At 49.3% G+C, this 23,606-nt stretch overlaps 2 protein-coding genes across 4 annotated transcripts; both read left to right on the top strand.

Annotated features, from left to right (window-relative positions):
- Window positions 1–918: 918 nt before the first annotated feature.
- On the top strand, window positions 919–18,654 carry LOC309876289 (GDNF-inducible zinc finger protein 1-like). 3 transcript variants are annotated; one of them, XM_082756388.1, is made up of 8 exons: window positions 919–979; window positions 5,078–6,382; window positions 7,926–8,840; window positions 10,371–10,465; window positions 10,961–11,128; window positions 11,607–11,764; window positions 17,540–17,634; window positions 18,518–18,654. In XM_082756388.1, exons 2-7 carry the CDS (start codon window positions 5,079–5,081, stop codon window positions 17,552–17,554), a joined length of 2,655 nt encoding a protein of 884 aa, XP_082612514.1. In that variant the 5' UTR covers window positions 919–979; window position 5,078; the 3' UTR covers window positions 17,555–17,634; window positions 18,518–18,654. The 3 variants fall into 3 exon arrangements, with proteins under 3 accessions (XP_082612514.1, XP_082612513.1, XP_082612515.1); XM_082756387.1 differs by lacking the exon at window positions 18,518–18,654 and adding an exon at window positions 12,504–12,791 and having other exon boundaries at window positions 17,540–17,595; XM_082756389.1 differs by lacking the exons at window positions 7,926–8,840; window positions 18,518–18,654 and adding an exon at window positions 12,504–12,791 and having other exon boundaries at window positions 17,540–17,595.
- GZF1 (GDNF inducible zinc finger protein 1) lies at window positions 12,882–17,521 on the top strand. The gene is made up of 2 exons (XM_082756390.1): window positions 12,882–13,045; window positions 14,722–17,521. Exons 1-2 carry the CDS (start codon window positions 13,043–13,045, stop codon window positions 16,156–16,158), a joined length of 1,440 nt encoding a protein of 479 aa, XP_082612516.1. The 5' UTR covers window positions 12,882–13,042; the 3' UTR covers window positions 16,159–17,521.
- Window positions 18,655–23,606: the final 4,952 nt, after the last annotated feature.

The following is a 23,606-nucleotide window of genomic DNA, read 5'->3' as shown; positions in this document are numbered from 1 at the left end:
GTTGCCGCGTCAGGTGAGCATGACTTTGGCAGGACTACCCCCCGTGCTGCCCAGCACTGCATAAACATACCTACTTTACAATCTTACTGATTGTGGAGTCCGTTTTCCACAAGTCAGTTTCCTGAAAAAACAGCCCAGAAATAAGTAAGCTCTGGTCCTCAAAATCCTACTTTTGACTGAGGTACTTTCTGCAGAATAAATCTGTAGGCTGGTCTGTATAAATATGTACAAGCAGGGGGTGCCTCTTACTCTGATAGCCCTGATTGTGGGGCTGCTTGTGGGGTGAGACTTGGCACATTCTTGTGCAGAAATACTTTAACAGCAGAAGCAGTCCAATGAATGGCTAAAACTGACCCTGCCTGCCATTCTGAGGAATCTGGCGCATCATGCTCGGGAGGCACACAGAGCATGTAACACTCAGTGTTGAACTGAGCGGTGAGAGGCCTCCCTGATGACCCTGGCTAAAGACCAATAAAGCCCCTCTCTAATTAGTGCGGCTGGGGTGCTGCTGCAGGCAGGCACCTCTGGGGATGGGACATGCAGCAGGGCAGGTCTCAGCAGGCAGGTGAGCCTGGGGCACGTTGTCCCTGTTCCCTGCCCATCAGGTGGTTTGTTGCTGCCTGGTTGTGTTGGGTTGTGTTTTTGCTTGTTTGTTATTCAGCTGCTGGCTGCGGACACGCTGTCCTTGCCCAGCACGGCTCTTCCTCCCAGACACGACAGGGAAAGGGCAAAAGACCCTCGCCCAAGATGGCGGCCGGCTCCTCACATGCTGCTCCCTCACTCAACATGGCGGCAAAGCCGGCAGGCCGAGATGACGAAGCCAACCACGGCCATGTTGATTTCGGGCAGGCGGGCCGTACCATCACGCCGAGGCGGCGGGGGGGGCAAGGTGGTTCCTCCCGGGGGCGGTGCGCGGCCGGCTGCAGCGCGGCTGCCGCTACCCAGGCGGGGGGCCAAGGAGCGGGGCCCCAGAGGCAGGGTAAGGGCGGCGGGGAGCCCCGCCGGGGCCTGGGGGGGGGGGGTGGCGGGGGCGCGGCCCCCCCCCCCGGGGCCCGCCGTGAGGGTGTCCGGGGGCCCCGGGAGCCGCCGCCCCTGCGGGGGGGGCTGGGCCGCGGTGCCTCGTGAGGCGTCATGGCGGCGGGGCCTGCCGCGGGGGTGGCCGGGGGGGGGTTCGGGCGTTGTGAGGAGATTCTGAGGAGAATCGGGGCCGGGACGGATCCTGTTCTGTGGGATTCTGTTCTGTGACCTGTCATGTTGTTGTTTTTTCCCCCAGATACATGGGCGTCCTTCGCTGCCTTCCTTTCGGCAGGGCTGTGCCATGTCACAGCAGTTAAGGCTCTGTCCCACTGAAGTTTCTACTTAAGCGTGAACGGTGAAAGTCAAGAAACAGCCCTGTCATAGAAGTACTTACTGTCCCTCTTACAAACACACGTTTCCTGTTTCGTTTACTGTGTTAATTACCTTTAGTTAGAGCAGTGCTATTGAGTGTGTTATTGTGTCATACAAAAGTGGTGTGGCACAGAACAAATGTAAATCCTTCCTTGGGATTGGAGGCTGCTCTTGGGCTTTATTTTTGAGCACAGCTGGATTTATTCCAGTGGTTTTGAATAGAATACCGGAATTGAATAGCCATGGCTTTTGCAGTGGTTCATTCAGGCTAATTATGTTTTCTGGAAATGTTGCATACTTACAAACTCTTTAAAGTGTTTCTTTTTTTATTATTATTATTATCAGGCAAAAAGTTGAAAGAAGTTACAAACAAACTCTGAAGTTTCAATCTGTGGGAAAAAAAAAAAAAAAGTTGTTGCCATTTAAAATCTTCTCTCTGAAGTCAGCGCCTCAGGCCAGCAGTGTGCTGCCTTGTTGCAGAAGTAGCTTCAGGGTGCAGCAGGATGGTATTTTGTAGGGCTGTCAGCCTCCTGCCAGCTCTTTCCTGCCTCGGTGATCGGGGTGCCTCTGACAGTGGGGTGTGAGCCCTGCGCCCCTCAAGCGGAGCTCGGAGAGGGTTTTTTGGGGTGTGAGAAAACAGGAGGCAGCTGTAGGGTAACAGAGAGCGCTCCCCGTGCAGCACTGCTGCTTCTGCCCTGCTGACGATCCCACGTCACCACCTGGGGTCTTGTTCTGCTGCGCCGTGGGGCTGGGGTGGTGCATTTCCAGTCCAGCAGGGAGAAGTGCTGGTTGTTTCCAGTTTGGGGCCGGCTCAAGCAGGAGACGGTAAAGCTCCAGGAACGCTTGCTTGATAGATGCAGTCGGGAGACAGGATTGTGCAGACCAGGGTGTCTTGTTCACGTAAATGGAGCGACAGAATGAAGCCTGATACTAATAATGGTGCTGGTGTCATCTCTTCTGTTCAGTTACTGGTTGTACTTTCAAGCTGATGTTAACTCGTAATCCTTAGAGTAAAATGTGTGCTTCTCTGTGATTCAGTAAGGGAATGATTTATTACATCTGTTATCCTTGTTTTTGCTGCCCTTGTTTTGGGGGGAGGGGGAATTGCTCACAAATCTTCTCTTGTCATTAAGTTTTAATGAAGTGTAAAAAGTAAGGAGGAAACTGCTTTCCTAATCCACTGGAAAAGCAGCTGCTCCCATACGCCTCAAAGGAACACAAAATACTTAGAAACCTTCTACTGACTGAACTTTTGAGGAAGAACAAACAAACAAAAAAAAAAAACAACCCTTAGATGCTGTTCTGATACCGCTGGAACCTTGTGTGCCAATCTTAACCTCATGAAACGAAAACAGGAAAGCCAGCTAGTCAGCAGGACGTCGGAAATGTCAAGTTAAATGTTCTCTCCGAGCAGTAACAAAAAGTAGTCACGTCTTTTTCTGGGAGAAAAAAAAAAAAAAAAACTGGTGAGAACTGATCGATCTGTAGTGGTTTCCATTAGAAAGCCGTTTCGGCGTTGATTTAATCTAGAACCAGCTGAGCTAAAGAGATCGTGCTGGAACATACCTCTGCTTGGCTCAGTGTCAGATATCAGCGTTAGCTGGGTTCACATCAGTGTGTACTGAGAATTTATCACAGACAGGGATCTGAAAAAGGAGTAGGAGAAAATGCTCATTGATTGCCTTAAGCGCTACTGATCAGTGAGCTGCTCAGCTCTGGGGTCAGCTCTCAGACGGGAGGAAGGATATCGCGTTGGAAAACATGAAGAAGGGCAAGCCAGGCACAGATGGAGTGGCAGCTTTGGTGAATTTGTGGTCTGGGTGTAGGTATTAGTCTGTGGTCTGTGTTTGTTCCCCCAGCCTGCAAGTGTGCCATGGGAGCCACTGATACACAGAATGCCAGCACAGAGCTGGTGAATGCGGGTATGGGAGAGCTGGTGGGTTTGGAAGGAGCCTGCTTGGTCTGCAGGGACTGGGTGGTCACCTAGAGGCTGGGATCTGCTGGCCCCTGCTGTTGCTACGGGGTAGATGCAAAGTAGTAGGTAGGGCTTAGAGCAGGTTGCAAAATTTCAGCCAAAATGAGGTGCAAAACAACAGCGCTGCGCATTTACTGACAAGGTTCTTTGCTGCCCAGAAATCCTAAGGCAGAGACTGTGATAATTATTGGACACTTGCAGGATCTGGATCTGAGCAGACCCTTTCTGACAGAATGTAGTTGGTGTTGTTTTGCACATCTCCCCATTTTCAGCTCCTGTGGTCTATTTCAGCACCTGCTTTATTTGTCTTCACTCTTTCTTTTAGCTACTTTTCCGAAGTCTTTTTCCTTTAATAACATTTTTGTTTTCTTTTTTTCTGAGTAAACATCTTTGAGGAGCAGGGGAGACAGAAGGTTGCACACTAGTGAGATGAGAAAGCTGGGATCCCGAGCAGACCCCTGCTTTGAGTGAGGCTTTTCACAGGAGCTCACAGAGGAGAGCACTCAGGATCAAACCCCAGCTGAGTACAAATGTTGAGGTTTTGCATAACTCAGGTGTGCAGGCACTTAAGGTTGAGTAGAAATCACGCCCGTTTCCCCATGAACGTGGCAGTGCACGTTCCTGTGACACTTAGAGGGGTCTTTAGAAGAACAGTTTAAACCTTTAAATGCAGTTCTTAAAGCGTTATTTGGGATGTCACTAGCTATGAATTACTTACTCCTGGCAGATTAGAAGATGATTATCCTCCGTAGTGCTTCCTGCAGCAGCTTGTAATAGGAAGAGCTTCTCAAGGCTCCCTCTTAAGCCTGCTATTCAAACCTATTCACTCTAGGCTACGTATTGTGTTCAGCTTCCTGGTGCTGTGCGTTGAAGATGCATTTGTCTTCTTAATCAGGCACTTTATATCTGCCAGGAATGTATTTAATATAATGTCAAACATAATTCAGATGAGAAGTGAAAGCAAGCACAGCGAGCCAAGCCCAAGCAGAGCCTTTAAGCAATAGCAGGCTACTTGGTCTATTTATTTTGGCCTAGTGTTCCTCCCTGGGTTGCGGATCTGTTGCAAACATGTGCTAAATAACAGGCATTCAGAAATTGCTGCGTCAGGAATATCAGTTTACAGTATCAGATCGGAACAGCCTGTGTTAGGGGAGCATCTAAAGACCACAGTAAGGGTGCTGGCATCATTGTCCATTGTGAGATTTATTGCTCCAGAGTTATCGGTGTCACGCGTGTGGGAGTTGAGACAGGAAAGCCATGGAGCTCTCAGAGGTGCATTTTTGTAAGGACATGCAGCCTCTGCCCCTGAGCTGCTGGGAAAGTGCCAATTGTTCTTTGACAAATTGTCAGAATGTGAAAAAAAAAAAAAAAAAAAAACCTTCTGACCCTTCTGTTTGGCGACTGAGAAGGGGCAAGCAGTTTTGAAATATTTTTCAAATAAAGTGATACTACCTTGTCCAAAAAATATTTATATAAATTGTTTCTAGATATGTAACTTGTCCCTGTCAATTACCTGCATTTTTGAAGTGTGTTTGCTGATGACATTTACATTAACAGAACTAATCTTGAGGTCTTGCTACGTCTTTTATATGGGGAATTGGGACACAGCTCCACACAGAGCTTTGTATATAAGTGACTGTTTTATAGGAGTGAAAAGAAAACTCATGGAAGAAGGAGAGCAAATATTCAAACATTTATCTGTTTTTCTGGCAGGATGGAGAAGAAGAAAATTCTGATGAAATCCAAGGTTGCTGCTCCTAACCTCCTGAGGGCCCTGCATTCCCTGTACCGGTCGGGTCACCTCTGCGACGTGACAATTCACACGCAGCATCTGGGAGCTCAGGAGGAGTTTCTGGTTCACAAAGCTGTCTTGGCAGCTTCCAGCAATTATTTCAAAGGACTTTTCCTGCGTGATGAGATGCTGGACACCAAGAATTGCACGGTGACTCTACAAGACATTTGCATGGAAGAGTTCACCTCTTTTCTGGAGTTCGTGTACACCGCAGAAGTAGAGATTGAAGTGGAAAAACTGCATCGAATGAAGGTAATAGCCGAAAGACTTGAGTGCAAGGATTTGCTTGATGTTTGTGAAGAAGTGAGAGCAGAGGGCAAGAAGGGCTTAGATTTGAGCCTCCATCTGCAAGGTTGGCCATGCGAAAATGGTGGAGTACAGTGGCCTCACATCCAGCAGGAAGAGGACCGCGGAGGGAGCAGCTCTTCCCAAGTGATGGCAGTACCCATACAGGGGAAACTCTGGGACAGGCCAAAACATAAAAAGCTGCTGGCTGGTTACGAGCTCGTTGAAGGCCAACCAGCAAGTCTGGAGCAGCAGGGCACTGCCTTTCCAGAACCAAAATCCAGGGCAGCAAAGCCACCAAAATGTAACAAGACAGACGCCAGAAGCAGCCTCAGCACGGGTGTCACTAGTCCCGAACACAACAGTCATTCTCCTGCAACTCAAACCAAGTCAAAGGAAGCCTGCGTAGTGATTAGCAGTACGCTGCCCGAGCAGTGGGAAGATGAGAACGGTTTAACTTCCAAATCTAGCAGTAAAACAGAACGTAGGAAATCACCGCGGCGCGTGGCGAAAGTCTTGCCACAGATGGCATGTGAGAAGTGCAACGCATCGTTCTGCGTTACCGAGCAGTACCGGTCACACATGGAGCTCCAGCACGGCGTGCATCTGGCTGTCAAGCACAGCTGCAGCATGTGCCAGCAGCTCTTCTCCAGCCACCAAAACCTCAGGCAGCATCACCTCACCATTCACGGTGAGGAGCGGGGCTTTTCCTGCCTCTTATGTGCCAAGAGGTTTAAGCGCCAGAAGGACATCAGCGACCATGTCCGGAGGGTACACAAGAAGAAGCAGGAGCCGCAGGCATGCCCGTACTGCGACAAGGTCATCAGCTCCAAGTGTGGCCTGACGGTCCACATACGAACACACACAGGGGAGAAGCCATACAAATGCGAGCGCTGCCCTGCCAGCTTTGCTCAGAGGTCTGCTTACAACACCCACGTCAGGTACAGTGTTCAGGGAGCGTGTGCATGTGCCTGTGTGTGCAGAGGAAAACGCATGCTGTTTCTGGGCAGCAGGATGAAAGCATTGCTGCTGAATGCTTCACTTCCAGAATTCCTTGGAGCTGATCAGAAGGGTGTTGAAATCGGCATAGATTTTTGGGGGGTTACTTCACCGGGCTCTCAGTCTGCGTTACGGGATTGAGGTTTCCGAACTGGGAATTCAGGCAAGCGCTTCCTGTTGAATCAAAGACATCTTGTGCAACTGGATCTCCCAAGTGATTTTGGAAGCCTCAAAGTTCAGTTTTTAAATAGGAACCTGGAAAGGACCAGCACCCGTTTAAAATGCACAAAAAATGTCTTTCCTCTTTCTCTAATGCCAGTGCTTTATTGATTCTTAATATCTAATTCTCCAGCAATAGATTTCTTAATATCTAATTCTTATCTAAAAAATGGTAATACTAGTAATTCACTCCAGGATGGATTCCAAAATAAAGATTAAGGGAGCTAAATTATTTGAAAATACCATCGGATCAATCAAAAATCTGGTGAAATGGAGAAAGTGGGGATAAAAGAAGTTACAAGACCGGGTAACTCCTGGTGTCATAAAGTGTTAGAAGTTGTTCCATATTGTTCTTCTGCACTTCTGCTCTGTGCTTTCCAGAGTAAATCCAAGTTGGGACTGTGCTTTACATTTTGGATTATCTGTAGTGCTGAAGGTAACACAGGTTGTGTGCCATAGGCCCTGAGTCAAATGATTTTAAACCTGTACCTGTTAGCCTTTCAAGCGTAGGCTCGGCCTTCCATTGAGGGCACGCTTTAACTCATGCCAAATCCTGGTTTCAGGTAAGCGAGCCATAAGGACTGCTCTTCTCCGAGGCAAGAGAGCTGCTAGTATCTGGTCTTGTTATTTAATAATCAAAGGTCCACCAAGAGTACCTCAAACTGTATTTGATTTTTTTAAAAAAGCACGTGTTTATTCCATGTTTGGAGACTAAATTCATAGGGGGTGTAAGAGGCTCTCCAGCACATCCATGTACTGTAAGGCTCTGTCTGCTGTCCTGACGTGATTTCTGGCAGATTCATGCCTGACCTGCTTTGAGAACCTTGGCAGTTCATGGTCCATGTCCTGACTAGTGGTGAGTAGAGTTAATTGCCTTGACTGGTGGCTTATGAGGGGCTCTGTTCTGGTTTTCCATGTGGGTGGTTACTCTAGATTTCCCTTGTTTTCAGTCGTCAATGTCTTATGCTGCCCACCATGGTCTTGGAGGAAAATTTACAGTCCATCCTTGGTTGCTGGTCAGATGACAACTAAGTGTACTTGAGAGACTCCAACTTTGATGAACTCTGAGACATTTTGGTTTTGTTTAATTGCAAGATCCAACTCCTTGCAAAACTTCCCTGTGTGGCTCTCCCGCCGTGCTGTTAATTCTCAGAATGATGTGAGGAGAGGTTAAAAGGAAACAACCCTTCCTTCAAGACAAACATGCCTGAATTGAAACTATTAAACCTATTGAAGTTGTGCCCTGTTGTTTGTTTGTTTCAACAGAAAAATCCATGAATCTGGGCAAGAGAGGAAACTTTTGCCAGTCTGCTGGATGGTAGCTCCACCTGCATGCAGACCAAGTGCAGCGGGCGGCAGCGAAGACCCTGAGAGGGGGACGTGGAATGGGGCCTCAGAGGCTGAACTACAGAAGTGTGCTGAGCTCAGAGGGGCTGCAAGCCATGAGGAGGAACCTGTTCCTAAGGCAGACGGTAGCAATGAGCAAGAACAGAAGCAGAAGTATAAGGAAGCTGGAGCAAGAAGGGAAAAACTGAATGAAGAAGGGGATGAAGCTGCAGGTGAAATGAGTGTGAAGGGAGAGGAGGGGGTAGGTTATGAAGCAGGGTATTCAGAAGCTGAAGATGGTAATGAGGATCCCTGTACTGAGGGCGATGGGGGTGAAGAATGCTCTAATGAGAAGGATGCTGAAGAATGTGAATCAGACAAAGACTTCAAAATGAAGAAGGTAAATAAAAATGGGGTGAATAAGAAATCTGCCTATGTAATAACATGTGATAAGTGTAATGAGCAGTTCGTTTCCCGGAAAAAATATGTGGATCACTGCAGAGATGTCCATCAGTGCTTGCCCGGCAAAGTCTATCAGTGTGATGTCTGCAGCAAGTCGTTTGCTAGCTACAACAGCTGGAAGGAGCATCGAGCTTGTGTCCACAGTGAAGAAAGGCAGTTTGCCTGCACCCTTTGCAATGCCGCTTTTAAAAGGAAGAGAGATGTGAGGACGCATTATGTGCGGAAGCATGAGGGCAGAGTCAAACGCCCTCTCTGCTCCGTCTGTGGGAAGATCCTCAGCTCCCGGACAGCGCTTGTGTTTCATATGCGGACACACACAGGAGAAAAGCCCTACGAATGTGGCGTTTGTCATGCAAAGTTTGCTCAGCCATCACAGCTTAAGATCCATACCAGGTCAGCCTCCAGTCCTGCTTCTCCCATTACTGCATGCCCAGCGCACTTCTTTTTCCTCCTCTGTCTCCCAGTTCTGAGTCATTCTCCCTCCGTGTCCTTATGACAAGAGTGCAGGGATAGGATGTGATCTGTAATCTGTGACTAATTGTTTTATGTTAAGGCTTTGTCTGCATCTGGTCATTGCATCAGTTTTGGCAGGGATTTTGAAACAGATGCTCTATCCGAACTTGTCAGCAAAAGCCAGTCACTTGAAACAGGTTTCAAAATCAGACGATGGCCCTCACTGATGAGAAGTGAGCTGAAAAATGAGCCAAGGACTTGGAGACCCGAAAGGAGAGCCCTGCTTTTTCTGTGTCAGTGAGCCTTTTGGTATGGGATTTAATTTCTTCTGTGTGATACAAGAGCTGGACTTCTCATCTGGGCTCCCTCTGTAGTCAGCGTAACTAGATCGGGTGAATTGCTCCCTGGTGGGGTCCGTGCTAGATGTTTTCTCTCCCGGGAGGGAATGAATCATCCCATGGAATTTCCCATCTTTTTCCAGAGAGCCTGCGGGTAGCTCGGAACAGGAGGTGAACTGCGGGAGGGCTAAACTGGGTGAGAGAAATCCCATCCTTTGAGACTGGGCCCGTGTGGTGGGGATGGTAACGTTTTTCTGTCTCCTAAGCATTCTTACAACGATCTAAAAATTGTGAAGTGTGCTGATTGCAGAGTGATAAACTGCGGGGCTGTGTCAGCTGAAAGGCAGCGGGGCTGTGCTGTCACAGGGTAAGACGAGGCCTGAAATTGGGACAAATTGCAACAAAACAGTGATTCACGGGATTTGTGTTGGGTAACTGCCTGTCTCATATCTGCAGCATTCTGCCCAACAACTCAAAATCAGGCGTGATTTTGCAAATCGTGCTGCGTGGGCTGCAGTAAGGAAGGTCAGCACAACGTTAAGATGATAAGTCAGGACCTCTGGCTCAGACGTTCTTTGGTATGAGCTGGTTTAAAATCAGGCATCCAGCACGTGCTTGGAAAAACTTGCTTGACTTTTGCGCCTTTTGACTTGAACTGGGCAGGATATTCCATTTGGAAGCTTGCAAGCCAGAGGCACAGGGCTATGAGGGATTACGGAGGGCGAGAACGCCACCCGCAGAGTCTGGAGAGAGCTGCTGCTGGCAGCGTGCTGGGGATGCTTGGGATGCGTTCAGATGGTAGCACGGCAGCAGCCTGTTGTCTTCCCCGCTGTCTCCTTTCCAGTACTTACACTGCAAACTGCAACCTGTGAGAGAAAGGTGGATTTTTCAAGGGCCTTAGAGTGAGGAAAAAGGTAAATCCTTAAACGAGAAAGCTTTACATAGCACCAGTACTGGTAAATGTTCTCTCTCCTGACTGAGCAGAATGTGTTTTTTCCCAGTGACCTTCATCTGACAAAACGAAGCGTGCATCCTGTACTGTGTAAAGCATAACTTCAAGCAGCAAGGGTGTCTTAAAAACACCCTGTGGGAGCCATTTTATTAACAGGCGTTTGTGTTTCGCTTCATTTAGGTCCCATACAGGGGAAAAGCCATACATTTGTGAAGACTGCGGGGCTTGCTTTGCTGATAAAGGGAAACTCACTGGCCACAAAAGGACACATACAGGTGAGCATTAAAGACTTGTGTTCCTTCCATTGCCTCCTGCTGCTGCCTGAAAAGAGAGAGTAGGGATTTGAAGGTGCATGATTTTTTGTTCACTAGCTCAGAGAAGAAACTTCCAAGTACTGGGAAGTACAGGGGTTGAAAGGCGTATGAAAACTAACTTTGAGGTAGAGAATTGGAAGTGGCGGGGTGGGGCTGGAGCCTTGTGCGCTGAAAGCGTAATTAAGGGTAGAGTGAGTGAGGGAGCATGGTCCCAAGGGACTTCCTACGCAGAGGGCCAAGGACAGCATCAAAGGATAAACAAAGCCACGAGGAACTCAAATAAACAAAAGCTTAAAATTGTGAAATAAGTAATTCTGGGGAGAAAAATATTTGAATGAGTAAAAAGCATCAGGAAGTTAAACATGCAGAAGGGAACCTTCTGCAGCTCTGAGCCAGGAGGGAGTTTTGGGTGCAGACTGCTGCGAGAATTCAGAGTGCCTTTTCCCTTGTTCTCAGGAGAGCGCCTCTTCAAATGCGACGTGTGCGGAAAGCACTTTGCCACCAATGAATACCTAAAATGCCATAAACGATGCCACATGGGTGTGAAGCCATACAAGTGTGAGGTCTGTGGGAAGACGTTCGGCTTGCGAGCCTCGCTGGCTCAGCACAGCAACGTCCATGCAGGTAACGAAACTGTCGGGGCTGGGAAAATGAACGGCACAGAATTTCGAGTCTGAAGTACTTCACAGTTGGGATGGTGACTTTTTTATTCCAGAAACACTGTTATAAGCTCCTTGAGTTAGGCAGTGAGGAGAAGCAGGACTCCTCACGATCCTGACTTGTTAAAAAGTGCAAGGTGCTGCCATATTGAATGGTGCTTGCACAGCAGACAGACAACTTGGTGCTGCTGGAGAATGTGACTGTAGTTGCTGCATTCCCCTTGCAAGAGCTGTGCTTAGGCTTTGCATCGCAGCCAGGGAAGGCTTAGAAACATTTATCACATGGCCTTAGAAGCCAGGAGAAACATAGCTGGGGCCCTAGGTGCGCAGCTTTATCCCAGCATTCATCTTTCCAGCCTTCTGTATGCTTTCTTTTTGTGCTGAAATCCAGACCAGAAGAGCCAGCCTTCCAGGTCTCTGACTGCAGTTCCCTTGTTTTTCAGAGACCCGCCCGTACTTCTGTGAGCAGTGTGGGAAAACCTTCACCCAGCAGGGCGCCCTGCGGCGCCACCAGCGCATCCACACTGGGGAGAAGCCGTACAAGTGCCGGGCATGCGAGAGAGCCTTCACGGACATGTCCACGCTGCGCAGACACGTGGCGGTACGTGCGCCCTGCCTGCCTGCGCTCAGGCTGTGCTGGTGCTGATCGGAAATGTTAGAAATGATATCAGAGGCTTGCATAGTATCCCATAACAGTCAGTAGTTGTTATCAGTTCTGAAACCCCCAGACATGAAAGACTTCATACAAACACAAATAGCTTTCTTACTGACACCTCATGAGTAATTAAAACATTCCTCACCAGCCATTCACAGGGACAGTCACACCTATAGCAGTGTTAAGTTAATCTCGAAGAAGACAAAAAAAAAAAAAAAGGCTGTAACTGTTAGAAATAGAAGTCCGGAATAACAAAGGCAAACAGGTTCATAAATTTGAGGAGTATTTTCTGAAGACTTGATAAATTGACTAGAATGAGGGGGAGACTGGGACACACTGCATCTGTGGTTCAAGAATTAAATTGCCAGTGCAGGGCCCAGAGGCAGACAGGACTGTTCTTTATGGACACAAATTGTTAAAACGTTCCTCACAGAAAGAAAAAGAAATCGGGGGACGAGGGCTGGGGGCTGGATCCCGGGGGAAGCATGGAGATGGTTTATTCAGGCGGGGGGTTCTGGGGAGCTGCTTTGTTCGGGATTGCGACGGGCGGCCTGCAAGCAGGAGCAGATCACAGCCACGGCCATAACCGTGACCATAACCGTGACCACACCCATAGCCATAGCCACGGCCATGGCCACAGCCCGGCCCGCTGAGCCGCCTCCTTTCTCCCCCCCTCCCCCCGCAGGTGCACGGCGGCGCGGCCCCGTGGCGCAGTTTCCTGGCGGGCCCGCCGGCGCGCCGCGCGCACAACTGGGCGCGCATCCGCCCGCTGCACGAGCCCGCCCGCGCGTGACGACGGAGCGCGAGCGAGCGCGCGCCGGGCGCCGCCCGCGTTGCCTAGCGACGCCCGGCCCGCCGCCTCCGACGCGACTTCCGCCGTCGCCGCCGCGCTTCCGGCCGCCGCCCGCGCCTGAGGAGCGGCCCGGGACCGACTGGGACGGAGCGGAGCGGAGCGGCACCGTCCCGCACACAGGTGAGGTGGGGCCCGGGGGGCTGGGGCTGGGGCTGGGGGGGCGGCCGGGGGGCGCTGACGCCGAGGGGCGGCCCCCGGGGGTGGCGGTAACGGGCACACGGCGGCGTGAGGCGCCAGCTAATGGCTCCCCGGACCAACGGCCCCCCCGGACCAACGGCCCCCCAGCGCGGCCAGGAGTTGGCTCCTCGCAGAGGGAGAAGTTTGGGCCTTGATTTCGCCCTCCCTGCAGCGCAGCGCTGTGTCTGCACGTGATGGTAGGTGGGAAGACGATAGACGCTTCGTGAATAGTTAAAATAATCGTGTTGGGGGGGGGGGGGGGGGGGGAAGAAAAAAAAAAAAAGGTGAAGTTCCACCACCGCTGGTTATTTCAGGTAAGGCATGCAATGCATGCTGATGTGTCACATAACCAGGAGAAGGAAAGGCATGGATAGGTACAGAGAGGGGAAATTAACTTTAAAAACGTTCTTTTCTGATTATTAACATGTCATCCTTTCAGCCAGGAGGCACATCACATCATTCATTTAAAAAAAAGTCAGTCAAAACTGAAGCATAGCGTTGGGTTGTAAAAGTGGGCGACATTCTGAGATGTTCACCGTGCTCTGAGCTAGTGGAGCAGAAGAGTGCCTTCTCTGTCATCATCGTCTCCTGTTGAGGTCTAGTAAGCCTAATGCGGTAACAGGTTTTTTTAGGTATTTGTTATAATAGTGTCAGCGTAACTATTTCAAAACTTTAATATTAAACTTACAGAGCTAAAGACTCACAGGTTAGGAAATAAGGAGGCTGTGGTTCTCAGGATTATCTTTTTCTGTAGAATCCAGGATGGAGGTTTGGGCACCTGAGGTGGATTGTGTGTGCTCTTCTCCGAATACTGCTCTCCTGTCTCTTTATCACATAGTAGAGCTTCATTACAGTTAATATAAATTGTGCTCCACTTGAAAACTTGGTTCTGTTGTTCTGAGCAAGATTTGTAGTGTATCATGTATAAAACACTGCAAATCTATTGTACCTGAGATTGGACAGGGAAAAGAAACTTTCCTGTTGGGAAGTGGAAAGAATTTTTTCAGATACAAAATGCGGCCATCCATAGTTAGACAATGAAAGGCAGTGTATTGCCCGGCAGGCTTTGCTGGCTTTGCAAACACTGTTTGTTTCTGTGAAACAGAAAAAAACACTTCAGTTCCCTTGAGAACTTTGGAGCAACTTAAAACGTTGGCTGGAAAAAAAGTACCAACCAAGTGGTTTTGGAAATGGTGAAGCCCTGGTAGGACTGCAAATGGGCATTCAGAAAGTGGGGGCTGTAAGTCTGAGTGAGGGATTGCTTCACAAAAGACACCACTTTGGGAAGGTTTGGGGTTCCTTGGGTTTACAGTCTGACAATATATTTATGCGGTTTCCTTTGCCTGAGTCAGGCAGGATTTCAGGAGTTTATCCAAATCTTGTTTAAAAGTCTTACCGGAAAAGGCTGTTTAAGGAAGTATTTAATTAGGATTGTAGGTCACTTAAACTCACCTTTCTCCTACTGCCTGATTAGGAGGGACAACAGTTTCTTAGTTATGCATGTCTTAATGAAAACATTCCTTTTGATTTTTCTCTGTTTGCTTTGTCCCTGTTATGCTTTCTAATACTATCTGGTGTTTCAGGTAAAGTTACAGTTGAGATTTAAAATCAAATTAACTTCCGAGAAATCTGTGTGTGACTGGCAGAGTGTTTTTAGGCATTACCGCTCAGGGGGGTGCTTTGGGAGTCCTGCCAGTGCTTCCAGACAGACTTCTGACCATGCTCCTTTGACAGCCTGGTTGCTTATGCTCAGGCACCTGAGGTGCTTGAATCTGTCATGAAACGCGCTCAGAAGTCTGGACAGGACTTGTGGCTGCTCAGGTCTCTGGGTTTGATCAGCTTCCTGCTAATTAACATGCAGTGTTGTTAACAGCCTTTTGCAGGGAGCAGCAAGATGGAAAGCAACGCGGTTCTCCTGGAGTCCAAGTCGTCGCCCATCAACCTGCTGAATGAGATGCATCAGCTGCGCCTCCTGGGCCACCTCTGTGACGTGACAGTCAGCGTGGAGTACCAGGGCGTCAGGGCAGAGTTTGTGGCTCACAAGGCTGTGCTGGCAGCAACCAGTAAGTTCTTCAAGGAAGTGTTCCTTAACGAGAAGAGCGTGGACGGCCCGAGAACCAATGTCTTCTTGAATGAGGTGCAGGTTGCTGACTTTGCCTCGTTTCTGGAGTTTGTCTACACTGCTAAGGTAGAGGTGGAAGAGGACAGAGTGCAGCGGATGCTTGAGATAGCCGAAAAGCTGAAGTGCTTGGACCTCTCAGAAACCTGCTTCCAACTGAAGAAGCAGATGCTTGAGTCAGTGCTTTTGGAGCTGCAAAACTTCTCTGAATCACAGAACTCGGAGGAAGAGAGTACAGCCCAGCTGAGTGTTTCACAGGAGTCCAAAGCAGCTGCTGTGGCAGAAGCTGGCCGGGCCGACCATCCTCTGGATCCTCCAGATTCCCCAACAGACAGGCCCAGAAATGGAGTGCTCCCTGAGGTGCCGGCTGCCAAATCCAAAGAGAAAATGGACAAAAAGAAGGAAATGATGAAGCCCCCATATGCCAAAATCAGGAGGGCGAGCGGGAGGCTGGCTGGGAGGAAAGTATTTGTGGAAATTCCAAAGAAGAAGTACACGAGGCGGCTGAGGGAGCAGCAGAAGAATGCCGAGGGTGCTGCAGAAGAGGACAGCTACCCACAGGACCCGGAGGTGTGTGACAGGGAGAGGGAAGAGGAGCAGGCGCAGAACGCCATCAAACCCGAAAGTGAAGAATGCGATGGCAACTTCGAATCGGAGGAAAGCCTGAACAAATCCGAAGAGGATAAGAAGAAACGAGGCAGTAACTTCAAGTGCAGCACGTGTGAGAAGGAATTCCTGTACGAGAAGAGCTTCCTCAAGCACATCAAACACAGCCACGGCATCGCAGCCGAAATTATTTATCGGTGTGACACCTGCAGTCAGACCTTTGCCAACCGGTGCAACCTAAAAAGCCATCAGCGCCATGTCCACAGCAGCGAGCGCCACTTCCCTTGTGAGCTCTGCGGTAAGAAGTTCAAGAGGAAGAAGGACGTCAAGAGGCACATTCTCCAGGTTCATGAGGGTGGTGGGGAGCGTCATCAGTGCCAGCAGTGTGGAAAGGGGTTGAGCTCCAAAACTGCCTTGAGGCTCCATGAAAGGACGCATACAGGCGACAAGCCTTATGGGTGCACAGAGTGTGAGGCTAAATTTTCTCAGCCTTCAGCACTTAAAACACACATGAGGTATGAACAGACTTACCTGGCCTTGCTAGATTCTGGGGGGAGAAGCAGAATCCCCTGGATCACACCTTGAACCTTCCAGTGAAGTGGGAATGTGAAACGTGACTGACTGGAAAGCTTCAGTTTTTCCTTTTTCATGGCTTTTCTCCTGCTTTTCAGGTTAAGGGAGTTGCTGTCATTCTCTTTCAGCCAAGTAGACGTGCACGGGCTGAGGCCTGCTGTTGTGCAGCTAAGTTTTCTTGTGGGAGTGCACCTATCGAGGGACGCTTCCCATGAGGAAAGCAACACTGTGCTGAATCATTTGTGTGCTCAGGGCTATAATTATTTCAGCTATGTTGATGCCTCTTTATACTCAGTAGCAAAATGTTATGCAGTAAGTACCAAAATACTGTATTACATGGAAGAACACCAGATTTGGGTGCTAAGCCTAGAAAACAACTGAAATGGGACTGGGAAGAGGCCAGTGTGGCGCTGCGTGCAGGCACCCAGAGCAGAACCGGTGGGGTCAGGTGTAGCACAAACACGCGGTCTCAGGAGTTCCTGGGAGAGGCTTTTTAGCGAGGCATTGCTTCTGTGTTTCTAAGGCCTGTGCGCTGCTTTTAGCAGTGTCCCAAGGCTGGTGCAGCTGGGTGGGATTTCGTGCTCATCACGTGTCCTTCTCCAACCACTGGTCATGGTTTTGTGCTGCTTGCAGCCAGGTGGTTGGCACAGCTGAGCTCCTCCTCCAGCGAGTGCTGCTGTGAGCATTCAGTAAGCCTGCTGAGCGCAGGAAGCTGCGGGCTGCCCTAATGCGCGTGTTGTGACAGTCCGTAGGGAGAGTTCTTCATCTTCTCATAGAAATGTTTACATCTAGGGCTGAGGTCCTGCAGCAGTATTCAAAGGATCCCTGATTTTCACCAGGGGGTGAAAATCTAAGCTAGAGGGACCTGGAGACTGGCACAGGCGACAGTTCTGTGCACTGCTCCTCCTGTACTCAGCTTCCCGGGGGTCAGGAAGGAGGCATGCCGTGCTGCTCCTTCCAGCTGTGGCCATTCACTCACCTCCTGATGACAGCCCTGCGGGAGCAGCAATCCCATGCTGCACGGAGCAGTGTACCCGTACTGCCAGTGGCACAGATCTGCTCTTCAGGTCACAAGATGATGACATCTTTCTTGCGGTCTCTCAATTTGAATGTAGGCTTTTCTAAACCTTACTTAATTTCTAACCTTAACAATTTGCTTTTACTTAAAATAAATAAATAAATAAATCTGGATCTGGGCCTTGCTTACGCAGCCCAGTGCCATCAAAGCAGCCCTGCAGGAAGCACAGAACTGGGCCTGGCCAGAGGTATTTCCAAGGGACAGTAAAGCCTTGTGCAGGCACGCAGCAATTCTTCACAAAGTAAAGACAGCTTGTGCTGTGCTGCAAAGGAGAGAAATAGACATTGGTCTTTTAACGTGGCTTTCTCGTTTCAGAATCCATACTGGTGAAAAACCTTTTGTCTGTGATGAGTGTGGTGCCAGGTTCACTCAGAATCACATGCTAATATATCACAAACGATGCCACACAGGTAAGGCTTTCTTCGACAGTGTGCTGTGTATTGGAGGCAGCCTGCTGTGAAACCAGGAGGTCTGATTTTCATTCCAGAGTCGCATGCCCTTCTGGTTTTGATGCAAAACTAGACTTCCTCGTCCCTAGACACAGTTTTTCTGAGAAACGTTCTTACAAGTAGATGAGCAGACAGTGGAAAGAGTAAAAGCAGCTTATTAAAGAGAAAGGAAACTCCCTGCTGCCTGCGATCTGGCACCTAAGTGTGGACTGGGACCACTTTGGGTGTTCATCAATATCCAAAGATCTAGCATCCATGACAGGTCTGGTTGGATTCTTAAGAAAAAAAGGATTTCCCTGTAAGCCTTGGAAGAGTTGCCCAAGGGATGTAAAACTTGTCTTGGCACTTGCTGGTCTGCTAAGCAATCTTGTTAAAAGCGTGTGTCCTTCTCTTGGGTAGCTTTTGAAGCCTAAATTGGTGTTTGGAATTGATGCTGTGTCCCGCTGGTGAGCTGTATGTGACATGTGTGCATCTCTAATTGAATCCTCTTAAAACTAGTCTGCTTTCTGCTGGTTAACTAGTAACTGAACATGGCTGGCAGAAAACACTAAATGACAAAGAAATGTATTTACAAGAATGCTTTTCCAGAAGTGAATAGCTGCTTACAGGTGGGGGCCTTTGATCTAGAGAGGTGTGGTTCCCCTTGCACTTGGCATGCTTTGTGCAGGCTTCTTGGAAGAAATCTCTGAGCTTTGTGTGAAGATCACTGCTGTCGCAGTGGGTGCAGATGCTTTGTGAGGTTGGCACGTGGTTTATTTGTGTCCAGGAGCTTTCAGTTCTTGCATGCGATGTACCATTCGCAAATGCTACCTTGGTTTAACTCTCCTCCTCGCCCTTGGTGCAGGAGAAAGGCCTTTTATGTGCGAAACGTGTGGGAAGAGCTTTGCCTCCAAGGAGTACTTGAAGCACCATAACAGAATCCATACTGGATCCAAACCGTTTAAATGTGAAGTCTGCTTCAGAACATTTGCACAGAGGAACTCGCTTTACCAACATATCAAGGTTCACACAGGTAGGAGGTGCTCTTTATTTTTGTTTGAAACAAACCACCACGGTGTAAAGACTTAGATCTCCTAGCTGCACAACTCACATGAGGGATTTCTCAGTTAGGATTTCCCACTACTTGAATTCCTACCCAGCAAGGACTCAAGTAAGGGCTAGGTTTGATTCTTGATGTAGAATCAAGAATCTTGATGCTTCTTTCACTCACTTTGCTTCTGCTAGTACCTCCTTGTGCTTTTTCCTGACTCTTAGGGCCAATCTCTAAAATATTCATCCCTGCTTGGGGAATCAGAAATGCTTTTTTCTTGTCTGCCTTCTCAAACTCCCCATCATTGAGCAATAACACAGGTTGCAACTGTTTGTGTTATTTTGATTGTGTAGTAAGTCCTGTGCTTTCTTACCCAGCCCCACCCTATAGGCAGCATCACTGCCCGTGTTCTCCATGCTAACAAAATTTTTGTTTGGCTGCTGTGCCTTGCTCTTTCCTTATTTTGTGGCGTAACTGTAGGGGGAGCAGGGGGCATTACCGGTAAATAATTAATGCTGACAGGAACATCATCTTGTTCTGGAACGGCATCTTTTATTTCTGTGACACCACTTGCCTCTGTTTCAAAGGTTTTTGGAATCGTTTTTCCCTTAGCCAGGAAAGTAGGAAACAGGAGCCTCTGTAACCCTGTGGTTGTTTCAAAAAGCATTTAATACAGCAAGTGTAATGAGACAGTTTAAGACATATTTGGAGTAAACCTGCTGGTTATGAGAAGCTCTAATATTGATGCTCGCACAAATTGCCTTGTAAATGGGCAGAATTTCATTCTGGGACAGGATGTTTAGTTGCTAGTGGAATAGATAGGTCAGAAGTTGTGGTGGTTTCTGTGGCTGCACAGATCTGTGTGTCAAAGCCAAACCTCCTGTGAGAATCCTGGAGGCACCTCGGTGTTTCCCAAAGGTGCTCTCGGTAGCGCTGATGGAGGCAGGGGCTACATGAGGTTACCGGGGAGCAGCACCACCATCCCTGTGTCACTCCCACTGCTGTGCTCCGCTTCCAGGCGAGCGGCCCTACTGCTGTGACCAGTGCGGGAAGCAGTTCACCCAGCTCAACGCGCTGCAGCGGCACCACCGCATACACACCGGGGAGAAGCCCTTCATGTGCAACGCGTGCGGGCGAACCTTCACGGACAAGTCCACCCTCCGGCGGCACACATCGGTAAGGCTCTGCCCTTCCCCTGCCTTCTGCCCTCGAGCCTTCTTTCACAAGCACTCTGATGGGTCTGTATTTTGCCAGACCTCTGCTCTGCCAGGCCTGGAGGGGATTCCTGAAAGTTTTTGTTGGTTTTAGCACATCATCCTCTCTGACAGGGCATTAAAAATAACCCAGTAGTTGCAGTCTGCAGGGAAGCCATTCTCGATCCACTAGGGCATGGCCCATGTAGGTCACACCCATAGCCTGTTCGGTGGCAGATTTGGTCTGTGTCCTCTGAGCGTGTTCCCCATGCAGCTGGGAAGTGACAGGAGAACTCATTTTCTGGGCCAGGCTTTTTGTTGGGCCAGTTCAATGCTTTACAAAATCAGACGAACTCACCAGGGACAGGGATTAGAACCTTGATGTACACTGCCCTAGCCTGGGGACAGTTCTGGGGTATGGAAAGGGAGACCTTTTCTACCAGAGCTGGGTTCAGGCTTTTGCCTGCCTCTCATCATGTGTTCAACCTTCTGCTGTTTGTTTTCAGATACACGATAAAAACACACCGTGGAAGTCCTTCCTCGTCATTGTTGAAGGAGCATCTAAGAACGATGAAGGTCACAAAACAGAGCTCCCAGATGAAGACTACAACATGTCACCTAAAATGCCAGAGAAGCTGCTGTCTTTCTCAGAAAATGGCCACTATCAGAGCTTGGCTGCTGTCCCAGGGAGCGTGACTGCACTGCATGACAGTGGCTCTGCACCAGGTACAGACTGTAAGTCAGACGGGACTCCCGGCCCCCAGGAAGCCCTTGTAGCTACCACCCTAAGTGAGCTGACAGTAATGCATACGCAGACAGACTCTATTCAGCCACAGCTTCATGCTCTGGTGAATATAGAATAAGTTGGTGTGTTGGGTCTGTCTGAGCTGGAGTCACCTTTTCCCTGCAGCAGCCCGCACAGTGCTGTACTCTGCACTCGTAGCTGGAACAGCACTGATATCACTCCAGTGTTGTGTCTATTGCTGTGTAGTGCTGGCACAGCATCAGGACTCCTTCCAAGCCCCCAAGCGCCAGCAGGCTGGGGGTGGGCAAGTGATGGGGAGGGGACATTGCTGGGGCAGCTGACCTAAACCAACCAAAGGGATATTCCGTAACACCTGATGTCACACTCGGCAATAAAAGGGGGGGCTCTCGTGGGGGAGGGGGCTGTTCCTCCTGAACAACCACTATGCGTTTGAGGCCCTGCTTCCCAGGACGTGGCCGAACACCGCTCGTTGATGGGAAGTAGAGAATAATTTTTTTTCCTCTCTCTCTGTGCTTCCGCGCGGACTGATTGTTTCTTTTGTTTCTGTTTTTCCTCCCCATTCCCTTTCCCTTTAATTAAACCTTTCTCATCTCAAACCTTGAGTTCTCTGTGTTGTATTTTCTCCCCCTTCCTCTTTGAGGAGAGGGGGAGTGAGAGCGGTTGTGGTGGAGCTTGGCTGCCCACCTGAGTAAAACCACCACAGTCCTCGAATCCCCTCATACGCTGTTAATATTTCCTTTTCAGTTGGGGTGTAATTGGCTTCTGATCCTTGATAGCCCCGGCTCCAGAACCCCAGAGGTCGGCCTCGAGTTTCTCCTGGGGTCTTCTGCCAGAGGCTCCAGGTGAGCCCATGCTCCCCAGCTGCAGTGTACGGTATGTTTTGCACAGCTGGTCCAGTACAGACAGGCCCAAGGGCTACTGCACGAGCTATTTCTTGTTTGAGTTGTTCAAAGGCCTGTTGTTGCTCGGGGCCCCACTCGAAAGAGTTCCTTGATATAGAGGACTCGATATAGAGGAAAGAGTCACTCGATATAGAGGACTCACAAGCTGACTATAGCCTGGCACATGCATTCTCCAAAATCCCACAAGACCTAGGAAAGCTTGTGTTTCTTTTTTGCTAGTTGGCGGAGACATAACCGTTATTTTGTTGATCACATCCGTCGGAATATGGTGACGTCCATCCTGCCATTTTACTCCCAAGAACTAGATTTCCTGTGCAGGCCCCTTGACCTTATTCTGTTTAATGGCAAAGCCAGCTTTCAGGAGAATTTGAATTATTTTCTTCCCTTTCCCAAAAACTTCTTCTGCTGTGTTACCCCATACAATGATATCATCGATGTACTGCAGGTGTTCAGGAGCGTTCCCCTGTTCCAGTGTCGTCTGGATCAGTCCATGGCAAATGGTAGGGCTGTGTTTCCACCCCTGGGGCAGTCGATTCCAAGTATACTGAATGCCCCTCCAAGTGAAAGCAAATTGTGGCCTGCATGCTGCTGCTAGAGGGATAGAGAAAAATGCATTAGCAATATCGATTGTAGCATACCACTTGGCTGCCTTTAACTCTAGTTCGTACTGGAGTTCTAGTATGTCTGGCACTGCTGCACTTAGTGGTGGTGTGACTTCATTCAGGCCCCGATAGTCCACTGTTAGCCTCCACTCACCTTTGGACTTTCACACTGGCCATATAGGACAGTTAAAAGGTGAATGAGTCTTGCTGATCACTCCTTGGCTCTCCAGTCGGTGAACCAACTCATGGATAGGAATCAGGGAGTCTTGGTTGGTGCGATATTGCCGCCGGTGCACAGTTGTAGTCGCAATTGGCACTTGCTGTTCTTCAATCCTCAGCAATCCTACAGCAGAAGGGTCTTGTGAGAGACCAGGCAGGGTAGACAGCTGCTTCATCTTCTCTGTGCTCAAGGCAGCTATGCCAAAAGCCCACCAGTACCCTTTTGGATCCTTGAAGTACCCTTTCCTGAGGTAGTCTATGCCAAGGATGCATGGAGCCTCTGGGCCAGTCACGATGGTGTGCTTTTGCCACTCATTCCCAGTTAGACTCACTTCAGCTTCCAATATGGTTAGCTCTTGGGATCCCCCTGTCACTCTGGAGATAGAGATGGGTTCTGCCCCTTGGTGGCCTGACAACATTAGGGTACACTGTGTGCCTGTGTCCACTAAAGCTTTATATTTTTGCAGTTCCGGTGTGCCAGGCCATCGAATCCACACAGTCCAGTAAATCCGGTTGTCCCTCTCCTCTACCTGGCCAGAGGCAGGGCCCCACTAGTCCTGGTCGGAGTATCTATCAATTAATTCTTCCAAATGTGAAGCAGAAGTCTCTTCGTCAGGGTCAGGAGTAATACTATCCCTTCTACTGCCTCTGGGGGACTGTCCAACAGAAACTGGGGCAGCAATCCTCCTAGGGGCCCTCTTTGTTGCTGCTGTATCTTTCCGTAGCTCACGTACCCGAGCAGCTAGGGCCGAGGTCAGTTCACCGTCCCACTTCCTCATATCTTCCCTGTGGTCACGTAAATAAAACCACAAGGTACCTCGCGGTGTGCATCCCGGATTCTCCCTTGTTTGAGCCGGGGACTGCTGGCGCTTGATGGCCGAAAGATTTTTCCGTCTAGGTGAGGATGAAGCTATGTGTTCATCTAACCGTTGGGACAGTCTCTCCACAGCTGAAATGCAGCCCCGTACCGGGGCAGAGAGATTCTCTTTATATTTATGAAGTTGACTGGACACGTTGTCCACAGTTGGCCCCATCCCCTCCTCCCAACCCATTACTGCCAGTTTGCTGGCATGTGTTGGGGGTGAAGCCCGTACAAATTTCCGCCACATGGACGCTGTGCATTGGACTTCATCAGGGTCTTTAGGTGCCTGGGCGTTGTGTAAATCACTATAAAGCATCTCCAGCACAGCTAATTCCTGCAGCTGCTGGAGGCCCTTATCC

Source organism: Aythya marila, assembly GCF_965140915.1.
Source record: "Aythya marila genome assembly, chromosome: 3".
Lineage (NCBI taxonomy): Eukaryota > Metazoa > Chordata > Aves > Anseriformes > Anatidae > Aythya > Aythya marila.
This window is presented reverse-complemented; position numbering and strand designations above follow the sequence as displayed.

What these genes read in the sequence shown, in the direction of transcription:
- LOC309876289 (XM_082756387.1), top strand. Translation starts at nt 5,079, where the DNA reads ATGGAGAAGAAGAAAATTCTGATGAAATCCAAGGTTGCTGCTCCTAAC. An exon ending in GCTTACAACACCCACGTCAG is followed by an intron (nt 6,383 to 7,925) that starts GTACAGTGTTCA and finishes TTGTTTCAACAG; the next exon opens with AAAAATCCATGAATCTGGGC. An exon ending in CGCTGCGCAGACACGTGGCG is followed by an intron (nt 11,765 to 12,503) that starts GTACGTGCGCCC and finishes CTCCCCCCGCAG; the next exon opens with GTGCACGGCGGCGCGGCCCC.